General features: G+C 43.8%; 1 protein-coding gene across 2 annotated transcripts in view; it reads right to left on the bottom strand.

Annotated features, from left to right (window-relative positions):
- zgpat (zinc finger, CCCH-type with G patch domain) overlaps positions 1-3,715 on the bottom strand; it is a 6,986-nt gene extending 3,271 nt beyond the window's left edge. The window contains exons 1-4 of one of the 2 annotated variants that reach the window (XM_076276570.1): positions 3,654-3,715; positions 2,335-3,006; positions 184-317; positions 1-20 (exon numbers count right to left, since the gene is read on the bottom strand). The exon at positions 1-20 is cut by the window's left edge and continues 136 nt beyond it. In XM_076276570.1, the coding sequence (XP_076132685.1) occupies positions 1-20; positions 184-317; positions 2,335-2,975 (795 nt within the window). In that variant the 5' untranslated portion in view covers positions 2,976-3,006; positions 3,654-3,715. Of the gene's footprint in view, positions 21-183; positions 318-2,334; positions 3,007-3,338; positions 3,623-3,653 lie in introns of those variants that run through there. The other variant, XM_076276571.1, reaches the window with a different exon arrangement.
- Between the last annotated feature and the right edge of the window lie 13,795 nt (positions 3,716-17,510).

The following is a 17,510-nucleotide window of genomic DNA, read 5'->3' as shown; positions in this document are numbered from 1 at the left end:
GTACACACCACCCTTCAACTCTGGAGACACACACACACAAAGAAACACCTGTCAAACATTGCTAGCTGTCAACACAAGTCAACACACAAACATACACACGCACACACGCGCGCTCGCTCACACACACACGTGCACACACGCACGTGCACACACACACATGCACACGCACACACACTCCCTCACCAGTGATTTTGGCAGGATACCACACTCCATCGTCATGTCGCGCTAGACAGGAAGATCCCTCCTCCAGCACACTAAGGTCCGCCTCCAGGAAGTCTCTGAGCTCGGCCACCGCCACCACCTCCCCATGAGAGAACCTGCAGAGAGAGAGAGAGAGAGAAGAGAAGAGAGAGAGAGAAGAGAGAGAGCGAGCGAGCGAGAGAGAGAAGAGAGAGAGAGAGAGTGTGAGAGAGAGAGAGAGAGTGCGAGAGAGAGTGAGAGAGAGTATGCTCAACCCCACTGTCTTCACTTACCCAATAGCATGGTAGCCATGGTAGTCAGATGACAACATTACACCAAGTCCACCGACAGCAAGCGATGCGAGCAAACATCATTACACCAAGTCCACCAACATCAAGCGATGCAAGCAAACATCATTGCACAAAGTCCACCAACGGCAAGCGATGCGAGTGAACATCATGGACGAAATCATTTCAATTCCATTGTTGTCAACTGGAATGGGCTGTCAGGATGCGACGCCAAGCAGCACTGTGCAGTGCAGTGCAACGCAACGTTTTGAGAACTTTTGGGACGCCCCGTTTCTATTTTCTTCCGTAGGAAGTCCGTAGGAGTCTTATTGCTGAGTGTGTTGTAACTCTGGAAATTTTTTTTTTTTTAAAACATAGTCAAGTATTTCTTTCGAAATTGAAATGAAGTTGTATGGACTGGACTATGTTTTTTTTTTTTTTTTTAAACGGCGACGAAATTGTGAATTTCGAGAGCGTGTTACAACTTTCCCCTGAAGGTGGCGACAAAGATGGCACCATTTCCGGAAAGGTACTGGCTTGATGAAATTCATTCTGGACTCTCTATTCGACCACATAAAGACCTCGGGATACTTCGGTTTGGCTTTAGGGACCCTCTACTCACTACCACGTAAGTGTTATGTTGTTTGGAACTGTAGAAGAGGTATAAAAATAGCGTTTTGTAGCGGCGCAATTGAAATGCCCCGCTCACTTCCAGGCTACGAGTTGTGACTGAAAACGGTACAATCGAACTTTCTCAAAACACATCCGAATGACATGATTTTAATGTCAACTCAACGTATGTACCCCCAATCATCCGTAAATCGATCTAAAGTGCATTTTACTCCGGATAATTCCTTTAAGTAGCCCCCATTGACTGACTTAGTGTATGCCTAATCCTGTGAACATTTCAGATGCAACACCATTGCCAAACACACATGGCAGCAGGTGAAAATGAAACACAAAAACATTATTCAGGTTTATATAGTACGCCGACATTGTCTCGGGAGAAATTGTTAGTGGAGGGGTGGTACTTATAAAGGGTGTGGTTAACGGAAACCTCGGGTTAACCAAAAACATAACCTGCTCGGAGCAGTTTTGAGATGCAGCGTAAATTGCCATGGCAGCATATCCACCTTTCGTAGTATGGGTTAATCGGGAAGTTACGCCACACGTGATCAAGTTACTCTCGAATATACCCAGATAAGCCAGTAACCCTGCTTCGTAGTACAGGCCCCTGTTGTGATACACTGTTGTTATAGCCTGTTGTGATGGCCTGTTGTGATAGCCTGTTGTGATACATTGTTGTGATAGCCTGTTCTGATACTTGTGATAGCCTGTTAGGCTGAACATTGAGTGGAATACTGCAGCTCCACCTGCACAAGGCAGTTATCATCAGCCCACTCTGTGTGTGCTCACTGTTCATAGTGTGTGTGTGTGTGTGTGTGTGTGTGTGTGTATGTGTGTGTGTGTTCACTGTTCATAGTGTGTGTGTGTGCTCACTGTTCATAGTGTGTGTGTGTGCTCACTGTTCATAGTGTGTGTGTGTGTGTGTGTGTGTGTGTGTGTGTGTTCACTGTTCATAGTGTGTGTGTGTGCTCACTGTTCATAGTGTGTGTGTGTGTGTGTGTGTGTGTGTGTGTGTGTGTGTGTGTGTTCACTGTTCATAGTGTGTGTGTGTGCTCACTGTTCATAGTGTGTGTGTGTGTGTGTGTGTGTGTTTCTTCACTACTCAGACATGGGTCAAAGGCAGAGAACAAATTCCTGTGTATGCATGACACAGGCCACTGAGACATAATTCACATTCACATTTTAACTCAGATTCAGATTCAAATTCACATTAACATTAAGGACCTGTGAGTAGTCCTACCTGCAGTTGTCTGGGAAACGGCACTTGTCTTCTAGGTAGAAGGGGCAGGGCTTCATGGCGCGGTGGGTGGGGTGAAGGTAGAGGACACGGACAAGCTCCTCCCCTTCTTCTGCAGGCTCCGCACCCATCACCATGGCATTATGATACTCCAGAGTCCCCCAGGAGGTGCGGTAGGGCGCTCGTACTTTACTCCCGCTAGAAATGACCTCCTCTTCCTCCTCCTCCTCCTCCTCCTCCTCCTCTCCGTGGTCCTCCCTGGCAGGCGCGGATGAGTGGCTGTCCCCTCCCAAGCCAGTCAACTCCGAGTAGAACGAGGCACACTCATCGCCATGCTCGCCAAGTTCTGTGTGTCCCTGCTGGCTCTCCGTAGTGGCAGCCCCCAGGTGGTTGGCCAGGAGCTGGCTCTGCTCTGTGTGTCCCTGCAGGGCCTCCGTAGGCTCCTCCAGGCTAGCAAGCAGCTGGCTCTTCCTCAGGCTGAGAAGACTGGACTCGGTCAGCTCCACCAGCTGCTGCAAGTCGCCCCTCAACTGCAGGAGGTCGGCACGCTGCTCGGGATCCAGGCCGGCCGCTAGAGCCGCCTCCACCTGCTGCAGCTGGCCGCTGTACGTCTGGATGGACGCCACTAGCGTCCCCTCGTCCATGGCCGGCGAAGACAGAAGCTTGTCTACTGGCCTATGGGACATCACACAAAAAACTTCTCACATGCACACAGAATACACTCACAGAATGACAAGCTCATTTCCGGTTATGCAAAAGCAACACCACAGTTGTCCATTCACCTTATCCGCCCGAAAATGTCTCCTGATTTGATCAGGAGGTCAGAACTCAGTTCTCTATCAAATCAGGAGACATTTTCACGCTGAATTACACGGCGCCTCACCTGCATCGTCCGACAGACAATCTATCATACAAACCTACAGTAGGCGACAAGTTAGGCTGGCTTCAACACTGATTAATGCTAGCTGCCATTTAAAGTTGGCGTAAGTGTTCACCTAGCGGTTTACCTTAGCACGCACAACAGAGCGAGCTGTCTTTGGAAGAGGTATAGAAATAAAACATGTCACAGATCGGTAAAAGCAACATCAGTCCGACGAGGTCAGCTGGCTTGCTTGCTTGTTCACTCTGGTCAGAACTCAGTTCTCTAGGAGGCTAGCTAGCTAGCTAGTAGCACTGTCATATCCCACAGCTGAGTTAACCAGATTTTCCTTCTAGGCGTACTACAACACGCGTATAGCTGTTTACACAGTGTAGTCTATAAACTGTATACCTAACATTAGAGCTCATTTCTTGATTATGATAACATGCTTCAATTACGTTACCTTTCCAAATCATATCAACAACACCGAAGCACGGCTCTTCCTCTTCTTCCAATTGCAATGGTACACAACATCAACAAAAGTTTTACTGCCGCCACTGGCAGGGAGTTTAAACCATGACACGCATCTCAGGAAAGAGCGCTATCTCACTAGAACCACGAGGGAGCGATGTTTGGTAGGCGACCAGCTTGTCAACCAGCTTGTTTGACCACTCTATGATAGTTGACCTGCTAGACCAATTTCAATTTAATTTCACTTATAGAGCGCCAAAACATTACACCTGCCTCATGGTGCTTTACAGAGTGTAAAAACATTCAGAGAGAGCCCATGAGTAACAGGGGTGAGGAAAAACTCCCTAGAATTTGAGATACAAAACTCTTATGAAAACATTCAGCTGGTTTTTCTTGTCGTACCACCTCAAGCTGGTCATGCTAGCTGGTGTTGCTGGTCTACGTTGCTGGTTTAATTGACCATGCCAGCTTATGTCGGTCATTCTAGCAAACCAGCATGACCATCTTACACCAACAATGTCAAGCTTGGCAGCAGGCCAGCATGATCATCTTGCACCAGTTGTATCCCACTTATCACACCAGTTGTATCCCACATATCCACCTGATGGCCCAACCAGCTACACCAGCAAAGACCAGCAAGAGCTGGAAGAAGACCAGCAAAGACCAGCTAAACTAGCTTAAACCAGCTACCAGCATAAGCTGGCAGCTTATTTTTCAGGGATACCTCTCATAGAAAGAGCCCACACTTGGAATAACTGTGTTGAACACATGGGGAATGTATTCACAGCTATCAGATATTTACGGAACCCTGGAGGGGTCACTGCAAGATATGTTTTGGTGTATATCCAGAAAACGTGCGCTCATTTTATTAAATTGTGCTCTCAATTTAGTAACATCTTATCTAATAAAATGAGACCACAACTCAGTTAAACGAGAGCACTACGTATAAAATGAGCACACAATACTCTTAAAACGAATGTGTTGAAAACAACACAACTTGCTTTGTTTTTAACACATATCTACAACCCCAAATCAGAAAAAGTTGGGATGTTGTGTAAAATGCAAATAAAAACAAATGTGAACATTTTCAAATCTCAAAAACCCATATTTATCTGCAAAAAGGACGCAGACAACATATAAAATGTTGCATGGATCAAAAAGGCCAAATTTATGTAGAGTATAATGATGAAAGTGCATTTGTTGAGATCTTATACTGTTGGCCTAAGATATTGCATTCTGTTAAGTCTATAAGTAAGAGATCTTACACTGTTGGTCTATGTGAATGAAAATTGACAAGTAAGTTGCACTCAAATGCATGAATCTGTAGGAGGTTACTCTTACATGTCAATGAGTTACATCTTGGAAAGAAAGAATACAATTCTGTGAAATGCTATTTTTCCTTGTTACATAACAATGTAAAGTAACGTTACAACAACGCATGGCACAGACAGAGCAGAGATAAGTAACGTTACAACAACGCATGGCACAGACAGAGCAGAGATAAGTAACGTTACAACAACGCATGGCACAGACAGAGCAGAGATAAGTAACGTTACAACAACGCATGGCACAGACAGAGCAGAGATAAGTAACGTTACAACAACGCATGGCACAGACAGAGCAGAGATAAAGGCTGAACCTCCACATGCTGAAAACTATTTTGCATTTTGTTGTCCATTGTGTAATGATTGACAGCTCATAGTTCTCTATGATATGGCATTAAGGGAGCTCATAGTTCTCTAGGGATCTAGTTCTCTATGATATGGCATTAAGGAGGGATCTAGTTCTCTATGATATGGCATAAAGGGAGCTCATATAGTTCTCTATGATATGGCATTAAGGAGGGATCTAGTTCTCCATGATATGGCATTTAGGGAGCTCATAGTTCTCTATGATATGGCATTAAGGGTTCTCTATGATATGGCATTAAGGGAGCTCATAGTTCTCTATGATATGGCATTAAGGGAGGGATCAGGGTTTTGAAAGCATTCCTCTTCTCCTCTTCTACAGAACTGCAAAAGATTGGTACAGATTACAGACTGGATGCATGTCTGAGGTAAGGGATCCACTGTTCTGAGAGATGGGCACACCTGGGCACAGACTAGGCACATCTGGGCACATCTGGCACAGACTAGGCACACCTGGGCACAGACTAGGCACATCTGGGCACAGACTAGGCACATCTGGGCACATCTGGGCACAGACTAGGCTAATGGAATGTGGAGTTGGGCCAGTCTCTTCCATCCCAGGAAAGAGCACGGTCTGGTTAAAGCCACAAGAGGGCGCTGTAGATGCATTTTCAACTTCAATCGCCCAGAGGTTATGAGAAGCGTTGAACACAGGGGTCACTACTGTTGACTTTACTTAAATAAATACATTATCTTTTCTCCAGATTGCTTTATATATTAGCCTATATTATATGTCAGATTGTGTTAAACTGAATTCAATATTCTTCATTTCCGTTTTTAAATGATAGGGATAGAGGCTTCAAATTGGTCAAATTGGTCAGTCAGATTGGGCTTCAGTGATTCATGAATGTGGATTGAATGGAAAAAGACAAACCGATGACAATATGATGACAATGAAAAGACATCTGTGAATGATTTATTTAATGATTCATAGGTAGTTTCTTAATCAGGGTTGGCCTAATCAGATAGATAGATAGATAGATAGATACTTTATTGATCCTCAAGGGGAAATTCAAGAGTCTCAGTAGCATACAGACATAACCCACAACATGCACTTACAACAGAAATGGTAAACATTAGTATAAGTATAAACATATAACTAAACTCCACTGTACAATAAAGACAGTAGAAGATAAGATAAGAAACTAACAAAACTAAATACTAAATACACTATATAAGTTAAATTAAGAAAGTCCAATGTGCTTTAGGGTGATCAAGCATAAGACGCTTGTAGTGACAGGGCCAGGACTGGTGAGGTGCTAAAGGGAGTGAGTGTCATGGTGAAGGTGCAAACAGTAGTCCAACCATAGTCCTTAGTTGTGTGTGCCTGGCAAGGTGCTCAAGAGAGTGGGTGTCATTGTGAAGGTGCAAAAAGTAGTCCAACATTAGTCCAACAGTGCAACAGTAAGGTCTAGAGACCAGCATAAATAATATAGACAAATAGGGGAGTAAAGTGTAATGTAGACAAGGTAAAATAAAAAAAAATATTTCAGTGCAAGAACAGGTTGAGGTAACAGTGTAGCAGTAAAACAGAAGTGAAAAAGTAGTAAAACAGTAGTAAGCAGTAGTGGGCAGCAGTGATGCCAGTAACGCGTTACTTAGTAACGCGTTAGTCTATTTTTACCACTTTTTTCAGTAACGAGTAATCTAACGCGCTACTATTTACAAACCAGTAATCAGATTAAAGTTACTTATCTAAGTTACTGTGCGTTACTATTTTTGTCATGTTCCTTAATAAAAAGATATATTCTTTGCTTTCTTCTTGTCTTGGGTATTAATGTCATGTAGAGGCTATGCTCACGTTTTCAGCATGAGGACAATTCACGTGCAGCGACACAAACGTAAACAACAGTGGAGGGAGAGAGAGAGATGCACATTTCATCAGTCATTACTTTGAGTTTGTGTCAGTTAAACATGACAACATTAAGGTACATTGTACATTCTGTGCTGGCGACAAAGTGCTGTCTAGCTAGACATCCCAAGTCTCCCGAAGTTTTGGGAGTCTCCCACATATTGATAGCGGCTTCCTGACGCCCGCAAATTACATAAAATCTCCCGGAACCTAGAGCGAACAAGAGCACGCAAGCCAGACCGGACTTCAAATCAAAGATTCTAGAATCTTTGCTTCAAATCGCGTGTGCATAGCTTAATGCGCACACAACGGAGAGGGAGAGAGAGAGGAGTGGTGCGTTTGTGCCTGAAGCGCATCCAAGACAGAGAGCATCCTGGTCTGTTTTGCTAAATCAACCAATCCGTTTTCAGTGTAAGTGCTTATATCTCTTTTCTCCCAAACATAATTAATCAGTTCAGTCAGTGTATCTAGGAACAGAAGCGTCATGGCAGCGTCAGTGCCCCTCAAAAAGATTTAAGACCCATTTCACATCAGACTAGACAAAAGTGTACCCAATTGTCTCAAAAGATTAAAACATAATGATCATCTTGCACACTGCACTGTTTGTAACAGCAACTTTAGCATTGCTCACGGCGGGTTAAATGATTGCAAAAGACTTGTTGAGGTGAGTTTAACAAGTGTAATTTCATTTGCATATTATTCAGGCCTATAGGCTACAAGATGGCTAGTTGCCAAGGCTACATGAAAAAAAAAATCTACATATTTTACTATAACAGTTTCTATAGGCCTTCCTTATTTGGTGTACTTAGACATTATTGAACAAACATCTGAATTTCAGTATCTAAGTAGGTTAGGTTGGGATGTCTGCTATACATTGCTGTTAAAATGCACTTCCTATATTGAGTATTGACAAAACCGTTATCATTTTTATGTTGAGGCGTTGGGGGTGTTGTCGGCAGCTGCTGAAAGTAACTAATAAAGTAACTTGTAATCTAACTTAGTTACTTTTAAAATCAAGTAATCAGTAAAGTAACTAAGTTACTTTTTAAAGGAGTAATCAGTAATCAGTAATCAGATTACTTTTTCAAGGTAACTGTGGCAACACTGGTGGGCAGTCAGTAATCAAAAAACATGGACATGGAGAGGGTGGAGAGGCAGACAGACTAAGCAGAGAAGTCTATCTCTCCTCTTCCCTTTAGTGAGGCATTGAACAGTTCAATGGCCCTGGGGACAAATTACTTCCTCAGCCTTTCAGTTGTGCATGGCAGTGAGCGAAGTCTCCAGCTGATCGAGCTCTTTTGGTTTTTGATAGTGCTGTAGAGCGGATGACATTCATTGTCCAAGATGTTGATTAGTTTGTTTAGGGTCCTTTTGTCAGATATTGAAGTGATGCACTCCAGTTCAGCTCCCACTACAGAGCCAGCCTTCCTTACCAGCCTGTCAAGTCGCCCAGCATCCTTCTTCTTTGTGCTTCCTCCCCAGCATACCACTGCATAGAAGAGGGCGCTGGCCACAACAGACTGATAGAACATCCTGAGGAGCTTGCTGCACACATTGAAGGACCGCAGCCTCCTCAGGAAGTACAGCCTGCTCTGTCCTTTCTTGTAGAGTGCATCAGTGTTGGCTGACCAGTCCAGTTTATTGTCCAGGTGGTCTGGACTTTAGGGTGCATGCTTCCCTCGTAAGAACCCATTGACTGTATAGGTGTAAGGATCTGTTCTTGCTCCTCTGTGTAGTGTTTTGCATTCCATTGTGTCTCCTGTTATTACTTCCTGTGTCATGTATATTTGGTCTCTGCATTTAACCCAATCTGTGAATTAGTGAAACACACTCAGCACACAGTGAGCACACAGTGAGCACACAGTGAGGTGAAGCACACACTAATCCCGGCACAGTGAGCTGCCTGCTATAGTGGCGGCGCTCGGGGAGCAGTGAGGGGTTAGGTGCCTTGCTCAAGGGCACTTCAGCCGCGGCCCACTGGTTGGGGCACGATCCGGCAACCCTTCGGTTACAAGTCCAGAGTGCTAACCAGTGGGCCACGGCTGGGCCATGTGGGCCATGTGCTCACCTGTTCCTGATTATTGCCTCAGTGTCTCCACCTGCGTCTCGTTCCCATTTGTATTTAGTCCTCATGTTCCCTCTGTTCCTTGTCAGTCTTTGTTTGTCGTTTCCATGCGGTTTGGTTCCATGCGTTTCCATGCGGTTTGGTTCCATGCGTTTCCATGCGGTTTGGTTTATGTTTCAGTTATTTTCCAAGTAAAGCTTCCTAGTCATTCCAAGCTTGTCTTGCCTTGCTTTTGGGTTCAACACTTCCCAGCTAACCGTGACAATTGGGCACTCCCCTCGTAATAACCCATTGACTGTATAGGGCACTCCCCTCATAAAAACCCATTGACTGTGTAGGGCACTCCCCATTGACTGTGTAGGGCACTCCCCATTGACTGTATAGGGCACTGCCCTTTTAACTGGAGCAAAACAATGCATGAATGTAGCTTCGGTGCGTCACATGAAACACAATTGAGACAATAGAATGACCATATTGAACAACTGCACAACTGCAAAGCCTTATCATGTCATGTCATGTCATGTTACATTCATGACATGAAAAGTGGAACTTATTGAACAAAAATTACAAATTATGCAGTCGTCTAATCATTTTAAACTTTAAAACTTCATCCACAAAACTGCATGAACCCAGCATCGGTGCGTCACATAAATTAAAACACAAATTGAAGCAATAGCTTGACCAGTGGACAATCCTACTGCAAAGCCTTTCCATAGCCTTGATGTCATACTGGACAATGCACTTTCATTTAGTGCACACATAAACAGTATGTCTCGAAGTGCCTTTTTCCATCTAAGGAACATTGCACGGCTTCGCCCAGCGCTCACCCAGCAGAGTGTAGAAGTCCTTGTAAATGTGTATGTGACATCCCGCCTTGACTACTGTAATTCCATCTTGTCTGGAATCCCTAACAAGCTACTACATCGGCTCCAACTGATTCAGAATTCTGCAGCAAGGATTATTATAGGCTCCAAATCCACTAGTCATGTAACACCAACTGCACTGGCTTCCAGTTGCCTACAGAATACATTTCAAAGTCCTACTCCTGGCATACAAGGCCTTACACAACTATACCCCCACCTGCCCGCTCACTGAGATCCTCCTAAGCAGGCCTACTGCATGTCCCTAGTGTGAACCTTAGCACCCAGGGAGAGAGGGCTTTCAACTACATCGCCCCCAAGCTGTGGAATTCACTGCCAGACTACATGAGTTACTGTGACTCAATTACTGACTTTAAAAACACACTTAAAACATATCTCTTCAAGATGGCTTATGGACTGACTGACTGACTGACTGACTGACTGACTTTTACTTTTACTTTTTATTAATTTTTTTGAGATGACTATAATTTTACAACCTTTTTGTTTTTGTTTATTTGTGACCTTGGGCGACATGAAAGGCGCTCTAAATAAAATGTATTATTATTATTATTATTATTATTATTATAGGCATGCAACATTTATGACATAAAAAGTGAAATATGAACGCATCTCATCACACCTGACAATTAAACAGAGCTGCCGGCGATAGGATTGATTCTTGAGCTCTCAGCACAGTGTTGACTTGCGCGTCTTTTTTAGATGGTGAACATAAACGAAGGAAAGCTCTCTAACTGGACGCGCAAGACTGGCAAGTAGACGGGCCTAGGCCCGTCCAGGCCCACCTGCGGCTACGCGTATGAGTTCAAAAGTTCATACAGAATCTCTATGAATCTCTAAGTTCATACAGCATCTCTAAGTTCATACAGCATCTCTAAGTTCCTACAAAATCTCTAAGTTCATACAGCATCTCTAAGTAAATAGGTCCAGGTACCTCCACACTGCCATTTGCAGACTGACATCAGGTTAGTCTTACTGAACAGGCTGTCTTATGTTTTAAGATTAAGCGGTTCTTATGAGTTATGGTTTATTATTATAATATTTGTTTATTTTCATTAGGGCATGATCAACATTTTAAAACTGTTCACTATTGTATTGTTTTTATTTGTTAGTTGCTTTGGACATCTGCCAAATCCCATAAGCACACCCATAACCGTAAGATAACACTCACGCTATTTTCATTCCAATAATCTCTTCAAATATTACTCAAAACATTGTGACGTCAGTTGTCCAAGACAAATAAACATATCTGTGTAGCTTCTCCTCCAGTGTTCAGTCAGGCTGATCTGCTGTCAGGTTTCGATTCGCAACGCTGTCAGGCGGGTCAGATTGTCTTTTCACAGGGGACACAGTGTTCTTGCCCAGTTTTGAAAGATAAATGCCAAACTTTCCCAGACCTTTTCCAAACTGATTAGTTGATCTTTGAGCTTCAGTGTTATGTGCACCCTGGTAGTTTGTTTGTGTGTGTATTACTTTGAGTAAAACTTTCAGACTTTCCTTTGTAAAGAATTTAACCTAAATGTCCACATGTTTTCTGGTCTGGAAAACAGTATTTCATAATTCCATGCATTTCCAGACTCTCCTGACTTACGCAAGCGTCCTCAGCCAAATATTGGAATGAGGTGTATGTGTGTGCCACTGTTGTGAAAGAGGAAATCCAATTGAAGCTTCCAGTAAACTGACCAGAGTAGCATTAACCACAGAATGACCAGAGCGACTGTTTGTCCTCTCAGTCACACCCAGACACAGACACAGACGCAGAGAAACTTGTAACAGAGACACTTGCAAGAAACTAGCAACTTTTTATCACTGTCCTACTGCTTCACTGTTTGCGTGCTATATTAGCACATATGCATAACCCCTCCCTCCATCCCACAGCCGGATTGTGGCCACACTTATACGTATACTTAATACTTAATGCTTTATAATCAATACTTGTATAATGGCTGTAACCCTATTACGTTAACCCATTCTTGCACTGATATAGTTTTTTTTTTATATTACCTTGCCTACTTTACCTTGCCTACTCTTATATGACCATATTTATTTTATGCTGGTCTCTAGACTTTATTCTTGCACTGTTGCACTGTTGGACTTACTCATTTGCACCATCACCATGACACTCACTCACACAGAGCACCTTACCTTACTATGCACAGAGAATCACAAGCTCAGTCCCTGCCTCAGTCATTGCAAGCGCCTCATGCTTAATCACCCCTAAGCACACTATGTGGATACTGTTTTAGACTTGATTTAGATTTAGTGTTATTTAGTATAATTTGTATTTTAGTATATTCTTTATCTCTAATGTCCTCATTGCTTAGTTGTGTTTTTTATATTAAATACTTTTATTACTTTTTCTGCTGTTAGTGAATGTTGTATGTGATGTCTGTATGCTACTGATACCTTGAATTTCCACTTGGGGATCAATAAAGTATTTATCTATCTATCAATAATAGTCACTAGATCAGAACGAGCACAAGCATGAGTACTGGTAATGAGTACTGGTGATGAGTACTGTACTGGTGATGAGTACTGTACTGGTGATGAGTACTGGGTGATGAGTACTGGGTGATGAGTACTGTACTGGTGATGATACTGGTGATGAGTACTGTACTGGTGATGAGTACTGTACTGGTGATGAGTACTGTACTGGTGATGAGTACTGATGATGAGTACTGTACTGGTGATGAGTACTGTACTGGTGATGATTACTGATGATGAGTACTGTACTGGTGATGAGTACTGGTGATGAGTACTGGTGATGAGTACTGTACTGGTGATGAGTACTGTACTGGTGATGAGTACTGTACTGGTGATGAGTACTGGTGATGAGTACTAGTGATGAGTACTGTACTGGTGATGAGTACTGGTGATGAGTACTGTACTGGTGATGAGTACTGGTGATGAGTACTGGTGATTAGTACTGTACTGGTGATGAGTACTGGTGATGAGTACTGTACTGGTGATGAGTACTGTACTGGTGATGAGTACTGTACTAGTGATGAGTACTGGTGATGAGTACTGTACTGGTGATGAGTACTGGTGATGAGTACTGGTGATGAGTACTGTACTGGTGATTAGTACTGGTGATGAGTACTGGTGATTAGCACTGGGTGATGAGTACTGGTGATGAGTATTGTACTGGTGATGAGTACTGGTGATGATGAGTACTGTACTGGTGATGAGTACTGTACTTGTGATGAGTACTGGTGATGAGTACTGTACTGGTGATGAATACTGGTGATGAGTACTGGTGATGAGTACTGTACTGGTGATGAGTACTGGTGATGAGTACTGTACTGGTGATGAGTACTGGTGATGAGTACTGGTGATGAGTACTGTACTGGTGATGAGTACTGGTGATGAGTACTGTACTGGTGATGATTACTGGTGATGAGTACTGGGTGATGAGTACTGGTGATGAGTACTGTACTGGTGATGAGTACTGGTGATGAGTACTGTACTGGTGATGAGTGCTGGTGATGAGTACTGGTGATGAGTACTGTACTGGTGATGAGTACTGGTGATGAGTACTGTACTGGTGATGAGTACTGGTGATGAGTACTGGTGATGAGTACTGTACTGGTGATGAGTACTGGTGATGAGTACTGGGTGATGAGTACTGGTGATGAGTACTGTACTGGTGATGAGTACTGGTGATGAGTACTGGTGATGAGTACTGTACTGGTGATGAGTGCTGGTGATGAGTACTGGGTGATGAGTACTGGGTGATGAGTACTAGTGATGAGTACTGTACTGGTGATGAGTACTGTACTGGTGATGAGTACTGGTGATGAGTACTGTACTGGTGATGAGTACTGTACTGGTGATGAGTACTAGTGATGAGTACTGTACTGGTGATGAGTACTGTACTGGTGATGAGTACTGGTGATGAGTACTGGTGATGAGTACTGTACTGGTGATGAGTACTGTACTGGTGATGAGTACTGGTGATGAGTACTGTACTGGTGATTAGTACTGGTGATGAGTACTGGTGATTAGCACTGGGTGATGAGTACTGGTGATGAGTATTGTACTGGTGATGAGTACTGGTGATGAGTACTGGTGATGAGTACTGTACTGGTGATGAGTACTGTACTTGTGATGAGTACTGGTGATGAGTACTGGTGATGAGTACTGTACTGGTGATGAGTACTGGGTGATGAGTACTGGTGATGAGTACTGTACTGGTGATGAGTACTGGTGATGAGTACTGGTGATGAGTACTGGTGATGAGTACTGTACTGGTGATGAGTGCTGGTGATGAGTACTGGGTGATGAGTACTGTACTGGTGATGATACTGGTGATGAGTACTGTACTGGTGATGAGTACTGTACTGGTGATGAGTTCTGGTGATGAGTACTGTACTGGTGATGAGTACTGTACTGGTGATGAGTACTGGTGATGAGTACTGTACTGGTGATGAGTACTGTACTGGTGATGAGTACTGGTGATGAGTACTGGTGATGAGTACTGGTGATGAGTACGGTACTGGTGATGAGTACTGTACTGGTGATGAGTACTGGTGATGAGTACTGTACTGGTGATGAGTACTGGTGATGAGTACTAGTGATGAGTACTGTACTGGTGATGAGTACTGGTGATGAGTACTGTACTGGTGATGAGTACTGGTGATGAGTACTGGTGATTAGTACTGTACTGGTGATGAGTACTGGTGATGAGTACTGTACTGGTGATGAGTACTGGTGATGAGTACTGGTGATGAGTACTGTACTGGTGATGAGTACTGGTGATGAGTACTGTACTGGTGATGAGTACTGGTGATGAGTACTGGTGATGAGTACTGTACTGGTGATGAGTGCTGGTGATGAGTACTGTACTGGTGATGAGTACTGGTGATGAGTACTGGTGATGAGTACTGGTGATGAGTACTGTACTGGTGATGAGTACTGGTGATGAGTACTGGTGATGAGTACTGTACTGGTGATGAGTACTGGTGATGAGTACTGGTGATGAGTACTGTACTGGTGATGAGTACTGGTGATGAGTACTAGTGATGAGTACTGTACTGGTGATGAGTACTGGTGATGAGTACTGTACTGGTGATGAGTACTGGTGATGAGTACTGGTGATTAGTACTGTACTGGTGATGAGTACTGGTGATGAGTACTGTACTGGTGATGAGTACTGGTGATGAGTACTGTATCGGTGATGAGTACTGGTGATGAGTACTGGTGATGAGTACTGTACTGGTGATTAGTACTGGTGATTAGCACTGGGTGATGAGTACTGGTGATGAGTACTGTACTGGTGATGAGTACTGGTGATGAGTTCTGGTGATGAGTACCGTACTGGTGATGAGTACTGTACTTGTGATGAGTACTGGTGATGAGTACTGGTGATGGGTACTGTACTGGTGATGAGTACTGGGTGATGAGTACTGGTGATGAGTACTGTACTGGTGATGAGTACTGGTGATGAGTACTGTACTGGTGATGAGTACTGGTGATGAGTACTGTACTGGTGATGAGTGCTGGGTGATGAGTACTGGTGATGAGTACTGTACTGGTGATGAGTACTGGCGATGAGTACTGGTGATGAGTACTGTACTGGTGATGAGTGCTGGGTGATGAGTACTGGTGATGAGTACTGGTGATTAGTACTGGTGATCAGTACTGTACTGGTGATGAGTACTGGTGATGAGTACTGGTGATGAGTACTGTACTGGTGATGAGTGCTGGTGATGAGTACTGTACTGGTGATGAGTGCTGGGTGATGAGTACTGGTGATGAGTACTGGTGATGAGTACTGTACTGGTGATGAGTGCTGGGTGATGAGTACTGGGTGATGACCTGTGCTTAGTTAGCGCTCAGGCCAACAGGTCTCCTTGCAGGATTTTTGCAGTTCCTACAACATGACATTCCTAGAACCCTTTTTTCTTGTGTTCTGACCGAACCGGAATTTGGGGATTATTATGTTCCTCTGACCACAGTTCCTGTAACTCGTTCAGCTCCTACTTCAGGGCAGCGTCTTTTCCCTTTTGCCTTCTCTGCATAGGAGCCCTTAGTGACCTAGGTCTACGTTGATTGGTCCAACATATACATCTCACCCACGTCAACCCAAATGTGTGTGTGTGTGTGTGTGTGTGTGTGTCCTTCTGGGCCACCATATAGACCTCTCTTTACTTTATCTTTATTCTTCATCTCTCTACTTATGAGGTGATAAACTATATACAATTCATAAAGCCCCTATGAAATCCCAAACAAAACATGCACCAACTATTCAAAACCTATACACACACTATTACATACACAAGTACACTCATATATTGTACATACTATACAAAACCTATACACACACTATTACATACACAAGCATACTCATATATTGTACATACTATACAAAACCTATACACACACTATTACATACACAAGCATACTCAATATAAGTGTTTCTGTGTTTCTGTGTGTGTGTTTGTGCGTGTGTGTGTGTGTGTGTACGTGCATGTATGTGTGTACATTTCTGCTTGGCTGAGTGAGTGACAGCCGGAGATACAGGGCACGGGCGCGCACCTCTGTTGCGATTACGGCAAGGTTACTGTAGGCATCACGCGATCAGCCTTTCGTCCCCATTCAGATCCTCCCTTTACGTGCCGTCACAGCACACACACCCACAGCACACACACCCACAGCACACACACCCACTTGGACCTGGGGGTGCCGAGACGTGCAACCTGATTGGATGATGTCGGTGGGGCATGGGCCGGCTGGCCTACGGGGCGTGTCCAGTTTCGGGGACGAACAAACAAAGGGAACACCTACCCCAGATAAGGCAACTGACGTGTGGACAGGACATGTTTAACGGTGATTCAACAAGCAACCCCTCCGCCCCCCTGTTAAAAGATCAAAAACACCCCTGCCCCGCCCCCCTGTTAAAAGATCAAAAACAACCCCCCCCCCCACTCCTGTTAAAAGGTCAAAAACACCCCCCTCCCCCCCAAACCTGTTAAAAGGTCAAAAACACCCCTGCCACCCCCCTCCTGTTAAAAGAACAAAAACATCACTGTCGTTCTTGCCCTTTTGAGACCAAAGAGTTCCTTTGACGTGACTGTAAATTGTGTTGAGCGTTTTAGGCACTTTTGAATGTGTACTTGTAATTAAGCCAAACCCATGAATATCTTCTCCAGTGTTGAAAGGGCATATTCATAATAATAATAATAATAATAATAATAATTTATTATACAGCTCTTGTCAATGCTAGTAGAATGCTCCATTGACTTGAATGGGATTTCCCAACGTTCTACGGTAAAATAAATTCATATAATTACCGCTGTCAATGGCAACGGGTTTTGTGCTTCTGATTTAAGTCTTTCATATCACTCCGCAAGTAGTCCGGTCACTT

This window comes from Alosa pseudoharengus, unplaced genomic scaffold, assembly GCF_046254945.1.
Source record: "Alosa pseudoharengus isolate Yale_2024_CS ecotype anadromous, Long Island Sound unplaced genomic scaffold, YU_APseudo_1.1 YU_APseudo_1.1_scf_9, whole genome shotgun sequence".
NCBI lineage: Eukaryota > Metazoa > Chordata > Actinopteri > Clupeiformes > Clupeidae > Alosa > Alosa pseudoharengus.
Note: the sequence above shows the minus strand (reverse complement) of the source record. Positions and strands in the feature narration are given on the sequence as shown.